General features: G+C 42.0%; 4 protein-coding genes across 6 annotated transcripts in view; 3 read left to right on the top strand and 1 right to left on the bottom strand.

The window, feature by feature from the left end:
* The window catches only part of bcap29 (B cell receptor associated protein 29), a 188,751-nt gene that overhangs the window by 156,167 nt on the left and 10,664 nt on the right, over positions 1-21,920 (top strand). The window lies entirely within an intron of this gene.
* On the bottom strand, positions 307-3,226 carry cryba1a (crystallin, beta A1a). Its single transcript, XM_052077822.1, has 6 exons — positions 3,083-3,226; positions 2,449-2,515; positions 2,227-2,345; positions 1,169-1,310; positions 898-1,040; positions 307-781 (listed from the first exon to the last, which is right to left on the bottom strand). The coding sequence occupies exons 2-6, from the start codon at positions 2,485-2,487 to the stop codon at positions 634-636; spliced, it is 591 nt and encodes a 196-aa protein (XP_051933782.1). The 5' UTR covers positions 2,488-2,515; positions 3,083-3,226; the 3' UTR covers positions 307-633.
* Positions 5,435-8,178, top strand: crybb1l3 (crystallin, beta B1, like 3). Of its 2 annotated transcripts, XM_052077812.1 has the most exons (6): positions 5,435-5,503; positions 5,979-6,052; positions 6,140-6,258; positions 6,400-6,532; positions 7,262-7,404; positions 7,571-8,178. In XM_052077812.1, exons 2-6 carry the CDS (start codon positions 5,987-5,989, stop codon positions 7,737-7,739), a joined length of 630 nt encoding a protein of 209 aa, XP_051933772.1. In that variant the 5' UTR covers positions 5,435-5,503; positions 5,979-5,986; the 3' UTR covers positions 7,740-8,178. The 2 variants fall into 2 exon arrangements, with proteins under 2 accessions (XP_051933772.1, XP_051933771.1); XM_052077811.1 differs by lacking the exon at positions 5,435-5,503 and having other exon boundaries at positions 5,776-6,052.
* On the top strand, positions 8,735-21,561 carry unc119a (unc-119 homolog a (C. elegans)). 2 transcript variants are annotated; one of them, XM_052077820.1, is made up of 5 exons: positions 8,735-9,293; positions 16,738-16,851; positions 17,170-17,263; positions 19,020-19,192; positions 20,808-21,561. In XM_052077820.1, the coding sequence occupies exons 1-5, from the start codon at positions 9,170-9,172 to the stop codon at positions 20,918-20,920; spliced, it is 618 nt and encodes a 205-aa protein (XP_051933780.1). In that variant the 5' UTR covers positions 8,735-9,169; the 3' UTR covers positions 20,921-21,561. The 2 variants fall into 2 exon arrangements, with proteins under 2 accessions (XP_051933780.1, XP_051933781.1); XM_052077821.1 differs by having other exon boundaries at positions 17,173-17,263.

A 21,920-nucleotide genomic window follows, 5' to 3' on the forward strand; every position in this document is an offset into this window, starting at 1 on the left:
CATGCTTATCTGCTCTAATGAAATTTAGAGGCCTGAACTTTGGCATACCAAAAAAAAAAAATTTAAACATGATCGCAACGCATTGTAAAAGTCTGTTCATTTGTCACAATTTCCTGACAGAAAAAGATCCAGACTGACGAAAAAGATCGACTAAAATTATAAATTTCTTTTTAACACATTTTTCCATTCATCCATCCATCCATCCATCCATTTTCCGATCCGCTTATCCTCACAGGGGCCATGAGTGAGATTGAACACAGAATTGAAAGATCGAGTTCAAACAAGTACGACTCATAGCAGCAAACACTTGTTTTACGCTTTATTTCGACTTGTCCATTATCTCTTGCACTTGCAGTGAATGACATCATAACCTCACAGACATCTCAAGACACCTGCAATATTCCCCTCTTCTCAGGGGTTCAGCAGCATATCTCTGCTGCTGCTCTCTTTCTCCCTCTCTTTATCTCTTTATTCCATTCAGTCATCTGTTTTTCTAAGCTTCCATCTAGCAACAGAACAAAGCAGAAGTGCGGCAGACATTTTGGTGACGTAGCACCAGGGAACGCTGGAATGATTATGGAGGAATGAGGAGGAGGAAGCTGCGGAGCTGTTTGGCAAAGGAAACGTGAGCTCTCATTGCTGGATGCGACGCAGTGACTGCACCTGGAACGATTGAGCATGGGAGCCCCATTCTCTGTAATGTTTGTACTCGCCACCATGGCGATCACACTCCAGAATGTACTGATAACCACGGTAACCAGGGAACTGGTAGCACACCCAGCTGTAGCAAAAGTAGAGGTGAAATATGTTAATTATGGCATAATACAGTGAACGTTTGATTTTGAATTGCCCTCTCAACCCTGAAAGTCATTATCCGTACAAATGGACACAACTTACGCGCCGCTCTGAACTTGCATGGATCCAATCTCATTGGTGCCCCAGCCCATAGCCTGCAGTGATGGGTAGTCATCGTTTATCTCCCACTGGTGTCCCGTAAAATTCTCTTTCTCAAACACCACCATCTTAGACTCCTTGTGGTTCTGTAGGACATCCATTCTGTATTAGTCAACACCGGTAGCCCGCTATTTATAGCTTTATCCAGCAGTTAGTCGTTCAGCTCTAATGATCAGTGAGTCAGACTGTGAATCCGTTTCACACAAAGACTCACAGCAGAGCAGATGGGTCGGAAGGACATGATCCTCTCAGTGTGATAGGCGTTGCTGCCACTCCACGACTCCCGATGAGGGTACTCTCCTCTCTCCAAAACAAACTGCTGTCCACAGAAGCTGGAGTGCTCATATCCTGTCCAACTATCCCAACATGCAATGTCAAACAGTACAAGAATTTTGGGGACCGGCAGAACCTGATCACGTGGGAGAAACATGCTTGCGGAAAGTCACTGATGCTTATTTCCAGAAAGCCGGCTTCTTAGTCAGCCGCTATACATTCATCCATTTGTGCATTTTGTAAAGCAGCAGTAGCCGCGGCCAATCACAACTGAATTGAGACGAAAGATTGACTGTATGATCCTCTGTCAATCGGAGGATAACTGACAACGTGGCTCTGACTGTTAATTGAGCGCAGACTAACCAGTGAGTGGCACAGTTGTGTGCATTGAGAAATTATCCGGTATGTTGTTCAAAATGTATCCACTTTTACTTCATTGCACCGAAAAATGTCATTTATTCACGAAAAATCATTTATCTTAATCTATCCGAGAAAATAAAAGCCTCTGGCCACTATATTGAATTAATACAGTCTGGTCAGTCATATGAGTTATTTCAATATTCAGTTGCATGTGTATGTTTCACACCATTGGTTCTCAAACTTTTGACAAGTACCATCTCAAAAGGCATTTTGCTCTCCAAGTACCACTACAATGGCCAATATTAAAATACAATCCAAAATATACAAGGGCTGAGGTTTAAGTCCTAAAAAGCATAAAAGTTAAATACAGCTGAACTGTAACGTATTGTACTTCAGAAGTTGTTGTTGTTGTTTTTTTTTTTTTTATAAAGCGGTACGGTACTATACTGGATGTTAAAAGTTTAAATTGGCTTTAGCATAGCAACAGGCTTCATTCTAACATCATATCTTAAATGTTGTACATTTGACTTCTATTTATGTCAGTGATTCTTTCACATCCCACGAGAGAGAGCCCGCCTACCACTCGTGGTACTCGTACCAAACTGTAAGAATCATTGACGTGTACTACTCATGACTTACGCTCCACACTCCACCTTGAGGGAGCGGATGTTGTCCGTGCCAGATTCCATGATGTTCTGGCAGGAGGAGGTAAACTCCATACGCTTTCCCTGGAAGTTCTCCTGGTCGTAAACTGTGATCTGTAGTGGACATAAATGCATACATGTGCACATGACACACACTGACTGATTTGTGTAGACATCATTGACAAAATCCGCCCAAGCATTACAAACGACCGATTACCTTCCATGGTCCCTGTGGATTGGGGTTGTTCTGAGCCATGCTGTCGTGTCTCGTAGGAGAGATTTACCTTCAGAGCAGAGACATAGAGAAATCATGTTGATGTTGTATTTTTAAATTGAAAGGCGCATTTTGGGAATCCTATTCACATTGGACTAAAACCGACAAAACTCATATTTACATGTATATTCAACAAAAAAAATTTTGCGCTCTAGATGGAATTGTCACAATCTAATGGGGTCCAATTGAAGATCTGTATAAAATATTTCTGCTATTGCAAAGCTAATAATGAACATTCTCAATTGACACTGGAAGCGCAGTGCTCTTTTAGCACTACTTTACTGTATATCATACAAAATATTAGAAATGACAGATGGACTGTTTAGGGTACTGGACCGGATCTCGTGCAGTAGTGAAAGTGCAGCTAATGTTGTGGCCGTTGAGCTTGCATGTCATGTCTTTCCTCGATATTGGGTTTGCACATGCTCAATTGTTGTATGTCTTCTCTGTGGCCGCCCAGTGTTTCGTCGGACTTCACATATACATTCATGTGTCTCAGCAGAAACAGACAAGGCAAGGGACACGCCAATGTAAAGTGACAATGCTCCGCTATAGGCTGAATACAATGATGGCTTACCTGACCAGGCCGCAAAGAATAGCCTCGCAGTGTTCACAAGGGGGGCTCCACAATAACGCGTTCCGACCCCAGAGCATATGGGACTATTTATACACGGTGGTGCTGAAAAGTAACAGGGCTTGCGGCTACGGACCACAGTCAGCACATTGCTGGTCACGCCATTGTTCGACACTGAGCTGCTGGGTTTTAAATGTGCCACAGTAGTACAAGATGACGGGCAACATGCCCGGCGCAGATATGCACAAGTTGCAAAAGAAAAGCAGAACAAACACGGCATCGAGCGGAACACTCACTCACGCTGGTCTTCTGAGTGAAAAGGGAAAATGATGGGAATTTAAGAGATATGCGATCATGTATTCAGTGAGATTTGGGGCTTTTGTATTCTCATAAAGAAGTTTAATTTTCATTGAAAGAAATCACTTACAGGTTTTCGTCCATCAATCCTCCACGTGCATCCCCGACAAGCGCATATCGCTGCTTTCGCCCCTTCTCTAACTTCTTTGTGCACACATGCTCAGTAATGCACATGCACACAACTGTCATTGACTGAAGTGCATTCAATCACCCATGCAAGGCGCGCAATGAAATACACTTACACGGCTGTTTACACTCATTCAAACTGACCTTGTCATCTGCCTTGGTGTTCTAACTTACTCGAGTAAATATGTTTTTGCTTTCCTGACGCAGCATATCATCACTTTCATTCGGAATAAAACACGCGTTTCTAAATACAGGACCTGATCCCCGAGCAATTATGATGTCATTTTCAGTCAACAGCAAGTAGCAACATGGTCTGATATATTGCTCTCCATCACATTTTTTGGGTTGACATTCCGTTTAATGTTCATGTTGCATAACTTGATGATTGCAAGAAGAAAGCATGAATAGTTTTATAGTTGCATGAGTAAAGGTCTTGTATTTTGTGCGAGAAGCTGTCATCTAAACTATTACTGTGACACGTGCTGTAAAATTCTCTGAATACTGTATAGACTATCATGTAGCATTATAATACAATAATATGTCATATAGCATAGTTGCACAGTAAAACAGTTTTGAATTGACATACACAAACATTTTAGTTGTATGGCAAGACATTTACCATTCAGTAATTGCAGGCATTGTATGCAAACTTCCTCTGTCTGTCTTCTTGTGCTTTCCCTTTCGACTTTTCCCTTTAGGGGTCGCCACAACGAATCGGTTGCGTCCAGCTAACTCTGTTTTGTACATCTCTCTGTCTCACCAACCTGACTAGCTCTATCTGTCGTGGCTCAAAATTAGAAATGTAAATGAAATCACAGCGTTAATGCATGAATGTAAAATCCAGAGCAACTGAAAAGTGCCTCAGGTGTTTGTTTTCTCTAACTTATGACTGAAGCCAAGCTGTCTGACACTGTGAAGCACTTACCCTAAACATCTTAATAATTCGGAGATTTCATTGTACCCAGCACAGAATCAAACGGTCTGTGCTAGATAGCGCAAAACATCCTCCGTGCAGGAAATAACCCAACTTCCTCCATGTTTCATAGTTGCTACAGTGTCAATTGTTGGATCCCTTCTGTCAAAGAATGAAAGAGCTACAACCCGTCATTGAAACAACTTGATGCGACTGCAGTTTGCCAAATTTTGTAATGACAAATCACACTTCTGGGATAATGTCCTTTGACAAAAGAGACTACAGTATATTTTGGTCAAATCACATCAGCTCCATGTTCAAAGCTGCAAAAATGAAAACTAACAGAACAAAATGGGCACGACCAACAGTGAAAGATGGAGTAGAATTGAACCCCTGGACAATCAAGATCTCCTATAGTGTCAGAAAGCTGTTCGTTGATCCTCCAACAAGGTAATGACCCAAAAATACCATCATTTTTAAAAACAATTCTACTGGACAACGAAACGCAATGGCTAATTTTAAATGTGTGTAGATAGTTTTCCTACAGTCAGTATACACCAGGTGTAACAAACATCGGCCTGAGAAGCATGGAGAAGTAGCCAAATTCTTAAAGAGAATGTTAAAGCCAAAAGTCAGAAACTGTAGAGAATTTAAAATGTTAGAAGGGCTTCGAAAAGATGCTGAACACTGGCGAAAGTGTGTGTGTGTGTGTGTGTGTGTGTGGGTGGGTGTGGGTGTATGGGGGGCGGGGGGTTAAACATGCTGATGACAGTGAGTTGCCCCACTTCCAACAATGAGAATGTACAACAAAACAGTCAGCCAAGTCAGCATGATTTGTCTAAGCATCATGACCTTTGGACCCCCACTCTGTGGTCCACAAAAAACAGCCGTCAGCCAATGAGAAGTCAGAAGCCTCTCTCTGTACTATCTTACTACTGGACGTAAATGTATATATACATCCTCACTCGCTGGCTCTGTACCTATTATTGTCTCTTAAGATCGACCTATTTCAAGCTTCTTGTGCAAAAGTAAGTTTTCTGTATAAACTGGATGAGCGATGAGACTGTTGTATGTGGATTTTCCTTATGAGCACTGAGTGAGCAGATGGAACATTGACATAAAATGCCGCAGGCTGTGATTTATTTCTTCTCTTACTATTCAGCAGCTCTCTGGAGATGTAAAACTGACAACAACAACAACAAAATGGAAGGCTGCATCTCATTTTAATTTGTCTTTTTAATTAAACACGTCTATTTTACATTTGTGGCCTTTTGGGCAAATAGGTTTTTGTCACAAGAAACATTCTGGGGATAGATCTGGAGGATGGCAGAGTCTTTTCGATCTGAATGTTGGTTGAACTGGATATTAAGTTGGAAATAACTTGCCATGTCAAATTATGGAATGATAGAGCAATTTATTTATCTGTTCAAGAGTGGAAGTGTGAAATCAACAGTGTAAACATGTCGGTGTGTGAAAAGTATGTTTCCTCCTGTTTCTCTGTAGATCTGACGATGTCTCACTCAGGCGCTCAAGGCAGCATCGGCAGCCACTCTGCCATGGGGCTACCTAATCATAAGGTAATAAGAAGTACATCCATGAGATGAACAAGCCAGATACATTCTTTGGAGTTGATGAAATTCCCAATCTATTGTGCTTCTCCCTAGATTTACCTCTATGAATTTGAAAACTTCCAAGGCCGTAAAATGGACCTAATCGCGGAGTGCCGCAACCTCTGCGAACAGGGTTTCGAAAGAATCGGCTCCCTACGGGTAGAGAATGGGCCGTAAGTCTTGAGTGTCACAGTGCCATCATTGTGGAGTATCTCCGGTGGTAAAATAAAGATGTGATGTTTATGTCTTTGTCTGCTTTTGCGCGTGTGTGTGTGTGTGTGTGTGTGTGTGGGTGTGTGTGTGTGTCATTACAGCTGGGTAGGCTTTGAGCAACAAAACATGACTGGTGAGATGTTCATGCTGGAGAAAGGAGAGTACCCTAGATGGGACACTTGGTCCAACAGCTATCGATGTGACCGTCTTATGTCCATCAGACCAGTAAAAATGGTAAGTTCAGAATTAGCGATATTCAATGTCAGGTCAGGAAACAGACATCTCTCACCTTGTGGACGATCTAAAACCCATCTTTCACACACTGCCGACTATACAATACGTTTAAAATGCAAAAAAGAAATGAACCAAAAAAATGTATACGGTATTTATTAAGCAAAAACATTTTTAAAAATTTAAAAACTTGCTTCACAATCGTTAATCACCCTTGTCAAGCCATCAAAATGTGTCAATTTTTATACTTGGTCAGTGCTTTGAGATTGAACATTCTTTTTAAAAAAATGCATTGAACCACACATATTGACTTCATTTAAAAAACTGTGCCACAGATCTACAGAGACAAAGACAAATCTTTGCTTTATGTTAGTCCGTGTATTGTGATTTTTGGGAACGCGAGCCCCTCTCAAGTCATAACAGGGATCTCTGTTGTCAAAGAGCCTCTGGATACTGTGACACAGGAAATTATTATGTACTTTGTACTTTATTTGCACTGTATAGAAAGTTTTTAAATATAGAAATACTGTATCTGTATTATACACGGGAACTAGATTACAAATTTGACTTTTATTGTTGCTAATTTCTCTCCCTTAACTCATTCATTCCCAAAGACGTTTTTAAACGTCTTTTCAGACTTGGTCCAGAATTGGCTGGTATTGAATGAGTTAATGACAATATGCAGATTGATAAACAGCAACTAATTTTAAAAAGTTTTGTTTACATTTGTAGGACCCCCAGGACCACAAGATTTGCCTGTATGAGTGCACGAATTTCGAAGGTCGCAAGATGGAAGTGTGTGATGAGGATATACCAAGCCTGTGGTCTTACGGCTTCCAGGACCGCGTCGCGAGCGTCCAGGTCACTGGTGGAACGTAAGTATTTCCCTTTAGCGTTCCATATAATTTGGAACGATGTGTCCAACCATGATAAAACGGAAGTGTAAAATGAGAGACATGCAAACTACAAACACAACAATAGGTTGGTTGGCGAAGTGTATCCTGAACGTAGAGTTATGGTTTATGCCATTTTTTTTCATAGGTGGGTGGCCTACCAGTATCCTGGCTACCGTGGTTTCCAGTATGTCATGGAAATAGGCTCTTTCAAGCACTGGAATGAGTGGGGAGCCCACCATCCCCAGATTCAATCCATCCGTCGGGTGAAAGATATGCAAACACACCGCAGAGGCTGCTTTGAGTTGACTGCGTAGAGCCGGTTTTGGGCAAAAGGGTCGCTCGCGCTTTATTGCAAGTCACTTGCAAAGTCTTCACTGATCACGTTCCTGTGCAAAGTACATCTTTTCTGAATATTGTTACTGATTTTGTCAGCACAGTTTGGGAGTAAGTACAGCTTCCCCGGTAGCTGCACTATTGGTAAAATGCAGCAGGTAGCAATGCTCTCTGTCTCCAGACCTCATATGAACGGTAATAGGATTTTCTGTATCAGGTTTCCATGACAGTTTGTTTCAGTGCTTATTTTTTCATTAATATCGATGCACTTATGTGTGTCCTGAACAATAATGTCAATCAACTCGCACAGCACAATGTTGAGTTATAGTCATTCCGCACAACTGTATAACCATGGACAGATCTGCATATGCCGCCCTGTAGTCGATATCTTCTCAGAATAACACACGGGACCTCAGGAGGCTGCATGTGCAGTGCTCTGCTTTTTGCAGACATTTTTTTTTTTTGGGCTAGTCCACTTGAGCATTTCATTGGGCCCGCTTAGAAGACTTAGATTGACAACGTCTCAGGGATGCTGGCATCTGGAACTTTCCAGTGAAAACAAAAAAAAAATGCAAACTTTGCCAAATTGTTAAACTTTTGTCTTTGTTTTTTGCAGTGTGCTTTCATTGTTTAGCATTTCATTTACAGTAATAATATTGTAAGAATATATGATGCCTTTCTATACCTATATTTGCTCTGCATAATTATTCGTTGAAATAGCTTAACTTATATCTATGATTGAAGGCATCTTCCTCTATTTTGACCAACATAGATTTTTGACAAACTTGTGATTTGGTTCTCTGTGATGTGCAACAGCAAAAAAAATATATAGACTGCGTACATTTAGGGTTGATCATGAGTAGGCCTATAATAAAATTAATTTACATTAAATCAGGTGGTACAAGTGTACCTAATGTGGTGTCCAGAAAGGGGGGTGAGCGCGCGCGCGTGCGTGTCTGTGTGAGTGTGGGTGTGCGCGCGCGCGAGATAGAGAGAGAGATGGAGAATATGTCGTCGAGCAGACGAGTGGAGACTGTCATGTCGGCGCGCGCAGCGCTCGTTTAAAGCCGCAGGATTTGGATTAGCCTGTATGAGAGCCGATGAGTCTTGAGGTAGTGAAGGAGGAAGGGAGGAAGCAAGGGAAGAAGGGAGGGAGCTAAGGGCTGATTTTGATCTTTTTCGGGATCGAGAGGAGAAGAAGGGAGGTGCGAGGCACGCAGAATGGGCTATTTTAGACCCGGGCACTGAGAGCGTTCTTTGCGCGGAGTATTAGGCAGCCTTCGACGCAAGCAAATCGCCTCCTCCCGCGGCCACCGCCAAGTCGACGACGCCGACGAGCTCCGTCGACTTCCCGTCAGGATAGCGCCAGTTCTCGCCAGCCTGCTTCACGCTCAAGTGGTCTTCGCTGGACATGAAAGTGCAGCAAGGCTGCAACTCATCAGACATGGGCATACCCGTCACCACCGAAGAAGAACTGCGTCGAAACAGCGTCATCACGCCCGAGGATGTGCTTGGGTTACAGAAAATCACCAAGAGTAAGTAGCCGTGTCCCTTTTGAACCTATACGCTTAATTGGGAACATGGAGGCGTGCGGTTAAATCCTCGCTGCTTCCGATTAGGACTGCCCATCTGCTCGTGTACCCTGTGTGTTACTTATTTGTCCTGTAACAAGACATTTGCATTCAACGAGGTCTGAAGGAACCTTTTATGCACCATGGACAGCGACACACACACACACAAAAAACCCTCCAAAAGGGTATACACGGTGTGCATGAACGCAATCCCTGTTAGAACGAAACAAACCCATTGGAAGGAAACAACTGTGACATTAGTTTGCAAGTTGGAGACCAACCTATAGATGGAATGTAACAAAACAGAAAGAGACAAATGTAATCTCCTGGTAAAAGATCAGATGTCAGGAGGATGAAACACAAATTGGATTTTTAGTGCCGTCATGGGAGCACAGGCTAAAAAAAATGTTAATACAATTGATGACATTTGTGAAACACAACATCAACTGTAGTCAAAATAATCTGCAGACAGACAAGATTCATGAAGCAAAATTAACTGTTGCACATTATTTACATAATAGTTATGAGTGTGAATATCACACTGGTCAACAAATTTTAAATCAGAAATGCAAGGAAACTTTTCAAGACACGTCGCCTCCCCCCCACACCCCACACACTGCTCTAGAGTATGTCTTCGTTTTTTTTCTGTAGTACATCAGGTTTTCATCATCATCATCATCATAATTCTTATTATTATTATGATTTGTCTTATTATTATTATTATCATTTTTATTATCATCAGCATGTAAGTATGAATTAAGGGTTCAGAAGGTTCAGAAACAGGTGATTTTTTTTTCTGAAAAGCCAAAGCTATAATTTATTTACAACCATGCAAACATCCATACTGTGCAAGCTTTTGTAGATCAAATTTAAACACAAAACAAAAAGAAAATATCTTAAAGACCTGATGTTTAGGAAAAAAAAATCAAGACATATTTGGAATCAGTGTCAAAAATACGTTGAGGGACACATAAAATCATCTCTGATTGATAACACTGTTGACCACTGTTATCAAGTGGTCATGATAAAAGTTCATGAAAATGTTTTGAGCGTGTTATTAAAAACTTTCATCCATTCTTGGAGCTGCTTATCTTTTTACTAAAATAATATACATCATCAAAACACAATTTTATTTTCCATCTATCTAGTTCTTGTACTGTATATCCTCCTTTTGGTAGCGGGTGAACCCGAGCCTATCCCAGCTGGCTTAGGGTGAGAGGTGTGCTGCAGCCTGGACTGGTCGTCAGCCAATCACAGGGCACATACACAAAACAAGTATTCACACTCACACCCAAAGACAGTGTAAAGAGAAAATGACGCAGAAAGTTGACATACAATATGTGGTGATGGTAATATAGCCACGCAGACGGTTCATTTGTCAAAACATAATCAACACAAATGGACGAGGAACGTCCTATTTGGCTGCAGCACTCAAAATTACAACAATCAAAGAAAGCAATCAAATACAGTTGTGTAAACAAGCCATGCAAACACGCTTCCACCGATAGTGCCTGAGTGGAGAAACTATAAATCAGTGTTGCATCAGTGAAATAATACTTAAATCAGCCATGATGGCGCACTAATCCCGCCTCACCACTGACGGCATGTAATCTGGATTAGGTTTGGACAACAATATTATGCAGCAACGTGGCACACAAGAGGTAATTAATGATCCCACAACAATCAAAATGTAGGCAGAAATACGTGCAGTATTTACTCTCTAAGCATCTTCTCGTTTTCTTCCAGTGAGGCGCACTGACATGGAATTATTCATTTGCTTTTTTTTCCTCCCCGATTCCTAATTATTTTATGGGTCAGTGTTGCAATGTTGTGCATCTTTTGTTTCGGAACGTTCTGCTGCAAACCTATATTTTTTTCAAACGCCGTCATAACCATCAGCTTTACAGATGCCGTGCTCTGCTTCGCAGGTATTATGTGTTGCGTGAGACCCCTGTTTATTTTTCCAAGCATGTGTTTGATTGCGCTTTGTTTGTAAGGCATCAATAATCATTTTCTTTTCAATATACTGAAGATTTTGATTTATTTCTTTATTAATTTTTCATTCTTGAGATGTTGAGAACAGTTAGCAACACAATTTGGTTCTATTTTTTTTTTCTACTTGATAACACAAAGTCCTGCCTGATGTCAGTCGGTAAGCACAAGGTCATGTTTTCGGGGCAGCCCGGAGGCAGCCAGTCACGGCGATTACTGTGACACAACACAGGCAGCCAAGTGCACCCCGGGCCGAAAAGCACCACTGAGAAGGAGAAAATGAAGAACATCCTCATGGTTCTTTGTCTGTCTGCTCCCAACCTTGCAGTTATTATTGGTGTTGAAGACACATTTGATCGCTGCGACATTTGCTAGTCGTTCTTCTGATGCCTCGATTTGTGTTTTTATTCCCATTTGTCTTTTTAGTTGCCATTAACTGTCATGAGAATGGACTTCATTTATTTGAAGGGATTAGCAGACTATTAGCGTGCGGTGAGATATAATCAATGTCGGAACGATTGGCATCTCTCAACTATGACTTCTCTGGTGAATTGAACGTGTGTGAGATTCGGTTGATCCCCCCCAAAAAAATGGATCAAAATGATTTTTTGGATCATTTACAAAAAATGGGTTATTACTGTGGATTGGCCTTGTTATCTTCCTGGACCTTTCTCTCATTTACACTCAATTTCTGTCCTTCTATAGAGAATGTGGCATTTAATTTGATTGGTAAACTTTGGAAAAAAAATAAAAAAGAATCCTATCATAGTCCTGATTTGGAATGTGGACTGTCAGTTTATGGGGAAGTCACATGATTAGAAACATGTTCAAGCAACAGCATCTTGGGACAATGGTAGTGCCGTACTGTGGTTGCTTACCACTTCACCTTTTGATCTCTGTCTTTTATGATTTAATGGGGTGTCTTAGGGGTAGAATTTCAAATGCATATCTAAGACAATATTTGGGGCAAAAAAAGAAACACTTCTTACTTTTCTTCTTCTTTTTTCCAACAGATATGAACATGATGGTGTTCTATTGGTGAATACATGACATTATATCGCCATAGCATGGAATGCTGTTTTTCTGCACTTGATAACTGTGTATGTACAGAAACTGCAGTGTTTTTAGATCGTACGAGTGTATTAGTATATGGTGATCTTACGTCAATATACATGTATAAAATACATATTGTAGTCTGTGAACCTTCGAGGGACTAAATTTCAAAGTTGGTCGATCTAAAAACATTTGCGAAAGCTGTCTCGGCTAGCATTGCCTTTCATCTATTTATTTTCTATGCTACTTCGACTCATTGGGCTCAGAGGTGAGCTGGAGCGTATCGATCGCAGCCTACCGAGACCACTGGGTGAGGTACGACCTCAGGGCTGACCAGAAAAACCGATTGATAACAAACAATAAGTCTCAAAAATGTTGAGAGAAGATAATTTTACTTGACACATTTCTTACCCAGTATGTTGTATGTTCAGGTGCCCTTATATAAAACTGCTATTGCGTAATTTGGCAATCCAGCAATAAAAAAGAATCCTCTGTAACCTCTCCCTGAACCCAGCAGTGTGCCAAGGTGCCTACGGGTGCTGTTGAAGTGAGACATGACGCAGCTTGCCAGACACGGCCGTGTGCACTGTGCCATATGAACATAGAGTTGTAATGCTAATGTCGCTGCGGCCTGCCCCTGGCTATAGATTATTGTGCACGTGTGTGAGTGTGTGTTATGAGTACACATACCTGTCTTGGGTAGAGGTTTGGATGGGAACATGTGGTCTCAGAAGTCAATCCTTGTCTGAAAGTCTGTAATTCCACGCTAATCTCCGGGATTAAAGAGCTATACGTGGCATCTCACTTTGCTCTTTCGCAATGTCACATCCAAGTCCCGTTTGCGTGAACAAGTCAGGTACGACTCAAAATCAAAATGATAATGTTGACAAAGGGCAAACAGAAAATTTAAAGTCCACATGCTTTTGGGATATTACATGTATGTTCTTCAGGAAAAGGCGTCTGCCTTGTCACCACATCCACCAAGGTAGGCAGTCGGGTAAATGAAAAATGGTCACTTTCGACAGATGTTTTTTTTTTCTTTTTTGGCTTCTGAATGTGGAGATGGGATTCGTTTGCTGTTCAGTGAATAGCCGGATATATTCTGTGAGACAAAAGGCCGTTGGCCACCCCAAAAACGTCATCAACTATTTTCCTTAACACCGTGAACAGAAAGCTGATTGAATTAACGAGACAACACAAACGATACGTAATTGCTCTGTTGACTGACTTTCGCATGTTTCAAAAAGTTAACGAATTTTAAACAAAACTTCCACTTTCCACTCAATTTAGCACCTTCCTGACATACAAAGCTTGTCTCACAGCTAAGATGTGTCGCCTCAACTACGTACTTTTTGGACAGCAATTACCGCCCTCTGGTGGAATTTTAGGGCATTACAAAAAATGCATCAAGAACTGGTGAGTTTCACATGGAGCAGCTGATGATTGACCCTTCAGAAAAAAAGAAAAAAACATCACTATAGGTTTACATATTTGTCAAGAGAGGACCATTAGGTGTTCAATACACCCCTAAAAATTTAATGATGTACGTCATCTTATTCCATTGGATCCGCTGTTTTCCTTTCCCTTGCCATTAATCCTCTTAATATTCTTACAATATTTCTGTTTTGTTCATACCTCCTATTCTCCTGAGATGTGACAAGGAGCAAAACGAGAGGGCTTCACTGATGCACCTTTATCAACTCCCTGAAGTAAACACTTCATTTGCATGGCGCCTTCGCCTTGCCCGGAATTGCCTTTTATTTGTTGCGGCCCACCAATTGAGCAGAGCAGTCAGGTGGATGAGGCCAAGGAAGAAGCTAAGTGAGCAGGCACGCCTATCAAAAGGGTTGCTAGGGGACCATGATGAAGGAAATCAAGTGGGGCTTTTTTTAGTGTGAGCGCATGCTTGCGTGTGTGGGGTCTGTGTGGAGATGTGTGTGTGTGGGTGTGTGTGGGTGGGTGTGGGTGTGTAGCAATTATTTTACATAATATCAAGGAGTTAGCTGTAATGAGCTCAGATACAAGAGCGACATAAAAAAAAATCTTTACTGAAATGATAAGTCTCCCTTTTTTTCAAATCTAACACAATTGGGGCCCGAACAAATCATGATTTTATGTTCTACTGAATTAATGGATAGAATAAAAGTGAAAATTACTTTGCAATAACTTTGTTACAAAAAGTCAATCTTGCGTTCTGCGTCTTTTGTACCGTGTCTCCACAATCAACACAAACGGACTCTTGCAACTGTATAGTCCCCTATTTATCACACCCCACACCACGCATCTCATTTTGTTATCACAGCACGTGCGTGCAAACCTATACGGGACATAAACATGTTACAAGACACATATAGCCTTGTACCATTCTAAGTGAATGATGCTAACAGAGGCTAACTGACGTTGAGATGAATACATTCCTGCATTTTATCGCCACGCAATGAGCTCCTTGTATGATGTGTGTTTCAGACTAAGCGAATGCTTACAGGAATATTCTCCCCCTCATCAAACTGGCAAGAGAGGGCGCTGCATCAAAGCAACTGCTCTAAACCCTCTTAGAGAGTCTTGGGAGGGCAACATAAAAGAGGGGAGTCGCTTTTGAGAGAAATGTCTGCACCATGTGATGTTTAGCATCAGTGCACAGAACTTCTTGAAAGGCTATTTCGACATGGACGCGTTACTCAAAAATCATTATTAAATGGTATGCAGCCCTGTATACATTCAGAAGCATTTTATGTGCATGTCTCCTTGTTTTGTTATTTTTTTCTTTTTCCACACAAGCAATCAGTCAATTCATGCCTCGGTCACTGTCATTAGCGATGACCTCATTCTCGCTGCAAATGCCAAACAAAGCAAATCAGGCTAATAAAGAGCAACAAAAAGTCAAATGTGCCTTTTGAAATGTAAAGCGAAGCATGAGCTTAATGACTGTATGTTTTTACATGAGCTATTTAGCACTGCATTTGCAATGACTTTCTCGAGCCAAAACGTAATGTGCTGCAGCGGCATGCAAATGTACACACAGTCCATCAAATCACTCCTAATAGCTCTCGCTGTAGAACCTTGTTCACACTGCAGGGTACTTTAAGCCCAGGTGTCAATGATAGTGTGCTTTATTTTATTGAAAGGTCTATAAATATCTTCAAGCAGGTGGCTTAAGCCCGTGTGGGCCATCTGCTCTCTAACCCCCACAAATACTAAGATGATGCTAAACGTGGATTTGTGTACTTGTCCAGGTGCAGGTGCACACACATTGTGGCATCCTCGGGTGATGTATTTTTTTTTTTCTTTCTGCAATAAATGTAATTGTATGTGAGGATGTCCATTCTAAAGGTATTACCAACAGGGGATGGACAAACTAGACTTCCCAAGGTGTGTCAATTTCCACTGGTTGGCCATGTGATGGGAAAACACAATAAGCCTCTTAATTCTAATCCTACTCCCATGTTGGCAAAGAAGTGTTTCAGGTTTCACGCACACCCGCACACACACGCACAGTAGTCTAATGTGGTAAAAGGGGGCTCATCCTAGCGGTTTTCTCATGCGGAGCGTTGAAAATGTCCACAAAAATAAGCATGGGATTGTTAAGGGTTTTAGGACAGAAGAATGGTAAGCGCAACTGCCTCACAGTCAAAAGGTTCTAGGTTTGAAGCTTCAACCTACTCGTGCAGCAATAATATTCTCCTCGTGCTTGTGTCGGTTTTCTACAGGCTGTGGTTGTCTCCTACATTCTCCAAACATGTTTGTCACGTTTATTGAAGACTGCCCTTTGTTGTGAGTGCGAGTGGTTGTTTGTCTTTCAAAAAAAAAAAAAAAAGTCCACTTGTGATTGACTAGCGGGTGCCCCAGTGGTCTACTGGTTAGCGCGTCGGCCTCACAGTGCAGAGACACCGGCCTTCCTGTGTGAAGTTTGCATGTTCGCCCTGTGCCTGAGTGGGTTTTCTCCGGGTACTCCGGGCCAGCTCCCCCCTCCCACCCTCCCACACACACACACACACATCATTTTATGTGGCCCGCGGGAGCAAATCATGTATGTCAACGATTCTGTACCGAAATGTCAAATTGTCATGCGTAATAAATTACGTTGAGATTTTGCACCTCTTGACTCGCGATCAGTCCAGGAACGATCCACCTGGAGTACAGTACAGCTGCCGTAGAATCCAGATCACGTGATCATGAGCTCACTTAGGAGTAGAAAATTGATGGATGGATTGTCAGAGGTTGGGCCATTCATAGAAAGACAACAGCACATTCGAGCACATTTCTGGCCACCTACCCAAAATTGTACTAAAATCACATCACTGATGTACAACACGTGATAAGTAAATAGTTTACGTGAGTGCAGCCTTTGTCTTCTCTGTTTCAGATTACCTTTGTTCACCGGAGGAAAACGTCCACATGATCGACTTCACCAGATTTAAGATCCGTGATATGGAAACGGGAACAGTGCTGTTTGAGATCACTAAACCTCCAGCACCAGGTCAGCTCATAACCTTAACAAAAATGGCTCATTCCCTATCAAATCGCAATTTCCCATCATTCGTGAGCCGTCTTACAAAAATCCCCGCGGGCTACTCATGTGACCGGGGTGGGGAGGGGGGGGGGGGGTGTCACATGTTGCCGACCCCTGCTGTCGTGGAACCTCTGAGGTCAAATACAGGTTTTCTCCTTATGGGAAATATGAACTCAAAAGTTCCAGAGTCAACTTTATTAACTCGAGAGGCAATGTTTCAAGTATCATTTTAAAATAGCTTCACTGCCATACGTGTAACATTGACATCATTTCATTTATTCATAGCAGGAGGCAGAAAGCAATGTGACCCCAACGCCGGGCGCTTTGTTCGCTACCAGTTCACCCCCGCCTTCCTACAGTTGCGGCAGGTCGGAGCCACGTAAGTCTGCTTCGTGCTTGTGTTAGAGAGGCAAGAGGGAATTAAAACAAAAGGACTGGATGGAGAGAGAGAGAATATCAAGAAGGATGCACTTGTGCGCTCAGTCCGTCTGCTCTACCCGAACAGTCGAACAGGATGTAGTAGGAGGTTGTGTGGGCTGACAAGTGAGAACATACAGAACAGACAAGCTGTCAGCGCATCTGAGCAGCACTGGGCAATGTTTTAATGTGAAACAACTCGACCTTTAAGTACTTCATTAGGTCAACCCCTCTAAACATGCGAGTTTCAGAAGACATCCTTTTGACACAGCAAATGACAAAGTTGAATTTAATTGATCACATTGAAAGAGCAGCATGAAACGACACGATCATTGCGGTGTTGACTGTCACTGACGTGTTATTTTCATTGCTCTTTTTATTCACGACATCGTAGACAGCTGCTGTGGTCAAGATGAGTGATTCTCAACCAGACCAAAAGCAGATCACAGACCCATGTTCTCCTGGACGGTTTTATCTACATTTCCTAGATGTGTGGTGTTTTTTTTTTAATTCAAATAATTACTGGAATCATGACTTAACTACTGTGTAGGTTCATAAGAGACTACAACGTGTTTAAAGACCCAGTCTAAAAATTGTGGTCGATGTTACTGCAGAAGGAGCGCAATGTTTTAGTCAACTAAGGGACCCCTATACAGTGAAATCCAGCTTCTTTCACCTTAGACAGCTGGCCAAAATAAAACCTTTCCTCTCACATGAACACTTTGAGACAGTAATTCATGCCTTTGTCACATCCCGGCTCGATTACTGCAACGCCCTGTACTTTGGAGTCAGCCAGTCCTCCATCAAGCGCCTTCAGCTGGTACAGAATGCCGCTGCTCGCCTCTTGACTGGTACTCGTAAGAGGGAGCATATAACTCCTACTTTGGCATCCCTTCACTGGCTCCCCATTCATTTTAGAATTATTTTTAAGATCCTCCTCTTTGTTTTCAAATCTCTGAATAATCTCGCGCCACCTTACCTCTCTGAGCTCATACGCCCCTACACCCCTGCCCGGCGCCTCAGGTCTGTGGACCAGTCTTTGCTAGACGTACCAAGAACTAAACTGAGGCTCAGAGGGGATTGCGCCTTTTCTGTTGCTGGTCCATCTCTCTGGAATGACCTCCCACTGAACATTCGGCAAGCCTCCTCGCTGCCCATCTTTAAAGCCCTCCTCAAAACTCACTTGTATTCCTTGGCGTTTGACTCAGCATGACTTAGATTTGCTATTGGTTTTACTGCTTGGTGCTTTCTACCGCCTTATTACTTATTACTGATTCGTCTTACTGTTTATTGTATATGTTAAATCGCTCCATGTACAGCACTTTGTATGCAGCGATGGATGTTTGAAAGTGCTCGAGAAATACTCTTGACTTGACTTGACTTGACTTGAAATATTCTGCATGCATCCCAGGTCTGATATGCCTTTGATGTGGGAAATAGCATTATTTAGACAGCCGTGCATCAGAAACGTTATTACTCCGGTAGAGCAGTACAGGCGTTTGCGTTCAGTCCACCTCTTCCCGAGGTCCCACAGGGACATTATTAGAACAAGTATGTGAGCGTGTTAGTACAGTGTATGAAGTGTGTGCAAAGTGCATGACTGTATATAAACGTCTGAATGAGACAAGCAAACAAAACCAGAAACAAACAAACAAAGGAATGTCACCAGAAGGCACAGAGCAATGTGTGTGTGTGTGTCTGTGTCTGTGTGTGTGCAGGGTGGAGTTCACAGTGGGCGACACGCCCATCAACAACTTCCGTATGATCGAGAGACACTACTTCCGCGACCAGCTGCTCAAGAGCTTTGACTTTGAATTTGGCTTCTGCATGCCCAGCAGCAAGAACACATGCGAGCACATCTACGAGTTCCCCGCACTGTCAGAGGACATCAGTAAGCGCAATCACACACACATCACACGTGGAAAATTTATATTCAGCTTAAGGTCACATACGAGCACGCTCTTTGTTCTCACTCGTAGAGCACTGTAGCCCAACTTGAATCATGGCTCTCAGTGCCTGTTTTTATTTTTGAAAAATATCATGGTTCACCATCAAACAAAGATGTCACAAAAAGGATGAATACTCACCTAATGATGATCTAGTTTAGTGGTGGGCAAACTACGGCCCGCGGGCCAAATCCGGCCATTCAGTCTTTTTAATCTGGCCCGCCGAAGGTTTGGTACACAATTAAAGTTCGATGTCAACGACTGCATTCATTTCATTTGGACTTGTAATGACAGGCATTTCAACGCCAGGCGGCACAGTTACTTGAAGTTACGGAGCATAGGGAGGAAGGGGGAGACGATACGGAAGCCCGCAGTAGCGCCAAGTCAAGCAAATCCCATTCGATACGACTGAATAATGTACTCTTAAAGTCTGAAAAACGTGCCAAAAAATGCAAAATACTGCTTTTCAAATAAAGAAATCCAATCCATATTATGTCGAATTTAGTTCACCCTTTTGATCCGACCCTCCATAATATTTTCTGGTTCTCATGTGGCCCTATGCAAAAAATAATTGCCCGCCCCTGATCTAGTTTATTCTCGAATGCATAGGTGTCAAACTCAGGTCCTGGAGGGTCGCTGTCCTGCATGTTTTCCAAGTCTCCTTGTTGCAACAAACCTGATTCAAATGAACAGGTTCAAAGTCAGGCTTCCGCAGAGGTCGCTGATGATCTGATCATTTGAATCAGGTGTGTTACAACAGGGAGACTTGGAAAACATGCAGCACTGCAGCCCTCCAAGACCTGAGTTTGACACCTATGTTCTAATGTAATTGCTCAGTGTGACATCAATGCCTGTTTGATTCGACTTAAAGGTAATACTGTTGATCTGATTGATATAAAAATGATTTATTAGATATAAACACATAACGGGGTAGGACTAGATAATTTTTTTACTTCTTCCTACTCCCTTGAACATAAAATAACTGTGTTGAATGAATATACTCACACAAAGCCAAGACTCGTTCTGATGTACTTGGGCAACAGGTTGCTTCGTAAATAATCATTTGCACACGCCTCACTCAAAAATCTGATGGTCACCGCACTCGTAAATTGACTAGGGTGGCCTTGAATTCCTGGGGGTTTTTCGCTCTCCCCCCACTGGGGTTCATTGTGCCACTTGTGATGCGCAGGATGTCAACTGGTGGACTTTTATAATGTCACTCGTAGTTACAAATAGTTTGCAGTTGTCGCAATTCTGGCTGACTATCAGCGTTTTAGTTGTTCTATGTGTGCCCTCGTCATTCTACGAGTGCACAGAAACAAATTAACGGAAGGCAGTTGGGGAAAAGACGTTACAAATTAGAAAATACTTCTTGTACAAATTACAAGTGCGCTGAAATGTCTTATCAGTGAGGACAAATTGCACACTCGTACATGGACCTAAAGTTGCAGTCCAAAAAAGTCCCAAACTTCTTTCCATAATCACGTGAATTTTATTCACAACTTCACAAAGCTCCAATAGCTACTTTGTAAATCCCGATCATTTTGTGTTCTCTCTCAGTGCGTGAGATGATCCTGCATCCTTATGAGACACAATCTGACAGCTTCTACTTTGTGGACAACAAATTAGTGATGCACAACAAGGCAGACTACTCCTATAGCGGGGGCCCGTAGAAACACCAACCTCCCCCCCGCTTCTTTAGACATTGTCCAATCCGCTGTTTCCACGTCAGGAGCCGGAAATAGAAGAAGCCACAGATGTCCGTTTCATTTCTGTTAAGTCCTTGTGTAGCAATGCATACCTGTGCGCATACAGGTGTGTGTGTGTGTGTGTTTGGCCGGCAAATGCGTTGTGAATACAATTCATATCAATTCATTAGCTGGACACTGGTTCATTTCCGTTTTGTGTGTTTTGATAGGCAGTAACAGCTAGAGATGACATAATTATTTGTCTTTATGGGCCCTGATATTTATTTAGTTTGTCCGACAGATGGATTATTTTTCTTTTGCACATGATTATGCCACTCGGCTCAGAATGAGAGGCGGAAAAGTTCTCAGTTGGTGTGGATCATTTTTTGTTTTCAGGTTCATAGCACTTAGTGTGTCCAGAGTATTTTTCAAAGGAGTAGCCATTTTGAATTGTCAGACTGTATTCAGAGAAATTTTGAATTTTGATATCCAGTACATACGTTGTAGTACAGAACACTGCGTGTACATTTTAATCATGATATTAAGTGTTGTAAAAAAATTATGTCTAATTTTGAAAAGTGAAATCACATCATTGCAATAAATATGGGACTTTTTTTCCCCAAAAACCTGAGTATTTTTTAACATGCTGTCTTTCATGTTTTTTTAAAAGGTACATAGCTTTTGAAATCATCGGATATATGTGTTTTATAATAACAAATATATTTCCACTCGTACATTGCTCAAGTGGAAGAATTTTTACCAAAGAATCTTTGCTGCCATCCTCTGTGCACACTGCATCATTACCGGCACCGTAAAACGCCACGAGTAGTTTTTTCTTGTTTATAGTACAATGAAAGCAAAGCGAGCCATTCATGCAGTTGCGTTTGTCCGAAACAAACAAATAAATAAACTCTTTTAGGAAGTGTCCATAATGTCCATCATTCATTCCTTTCAGTCCGGAAAATACATCGATCGTTCGGGAAAA

The sequence above is a fragment of the Hippocampus zosterae genome, chromosome 10 (assembly GCF_025434085.1).
Source record: "Hippocampus zosterae strain Florida chromosome 10, ASM2543408v3, whole genome shotgun sequence".
Classification (NCBI taxonomy): Eukaryota; Metazoa; Chordata; class Actinopteri; order Syngnathiformes; family Syngnathidae; genus Hippocampus; species Hippocampus zosterae.

Excerpts from the sequence above, each read along its gene's own strand:
- crybb1l3 (XM_052077811.1), top strand. The coding sequence starts at position 5,822 with ATGTTGGTTGAACTGGATATTAAGTTGGAAATAACTTGCCATGTCAAA. Across the intron at positions 6,259-6,399 it reads CTACGGGTAGAGAATGGGCC|CTGGGTAGGCTTTGAGCAAC; the intron begins GTAAGTCTTGAG and ends GTGTCATTACAG. Across the intron at positions 7,405-7,570 it reads GTCCAGGTCACTGGTGGAAC|GTGGGTGGCCTACCAGTATC; the intron begins GTAAGTATTTCC and ends TTTTTTTCATAG.
- unc119a (XM_052077820.1), top strand. The coding sequence starts at position 9,170 with ATGAAAGTGCAGCAAGGCTGCAACTCATCAGACATGGGCATACCCGTC. Across the intron at positions 16,852-17,169 it reads CACTAAACCTCCAGCACCAG|CAGGAGGCAGAAAGCAATGT; the intron begins GTCAGCTCATAA and ends ATTTATTCATAG. Across the intron at positions 17,264-19,019 it reads TTGCGGCAGGTCGGAGCCAC|GGTGGAGTTCACAGTGGGCG; the intron begins GTAAGTCTGCTT and ends GTGTGTGTGCAG.
- cryba1a (XM_052077822.1), bottom strand. The coding sequence starts at position 2,487 with ATGGCTCAGAACAACCCCAATCCACAGGGACCATGGAAG. Across the intron at positions 2,346-2,448 it reads ATCCACAGGGACCATGGAAG|ATCACAGTTTACGACCAGGA; the intron begins GTAATCGGTCGT and ends TGTCCACTACAG. Across the intron at positions 782-897 it reads ATGCAAGTTCAGAGCGGCGC|CTGGGTGTGCTACCAGTTCC; the intron begins GTAAGTTGTGTC and ends CTTTTGCTACAG.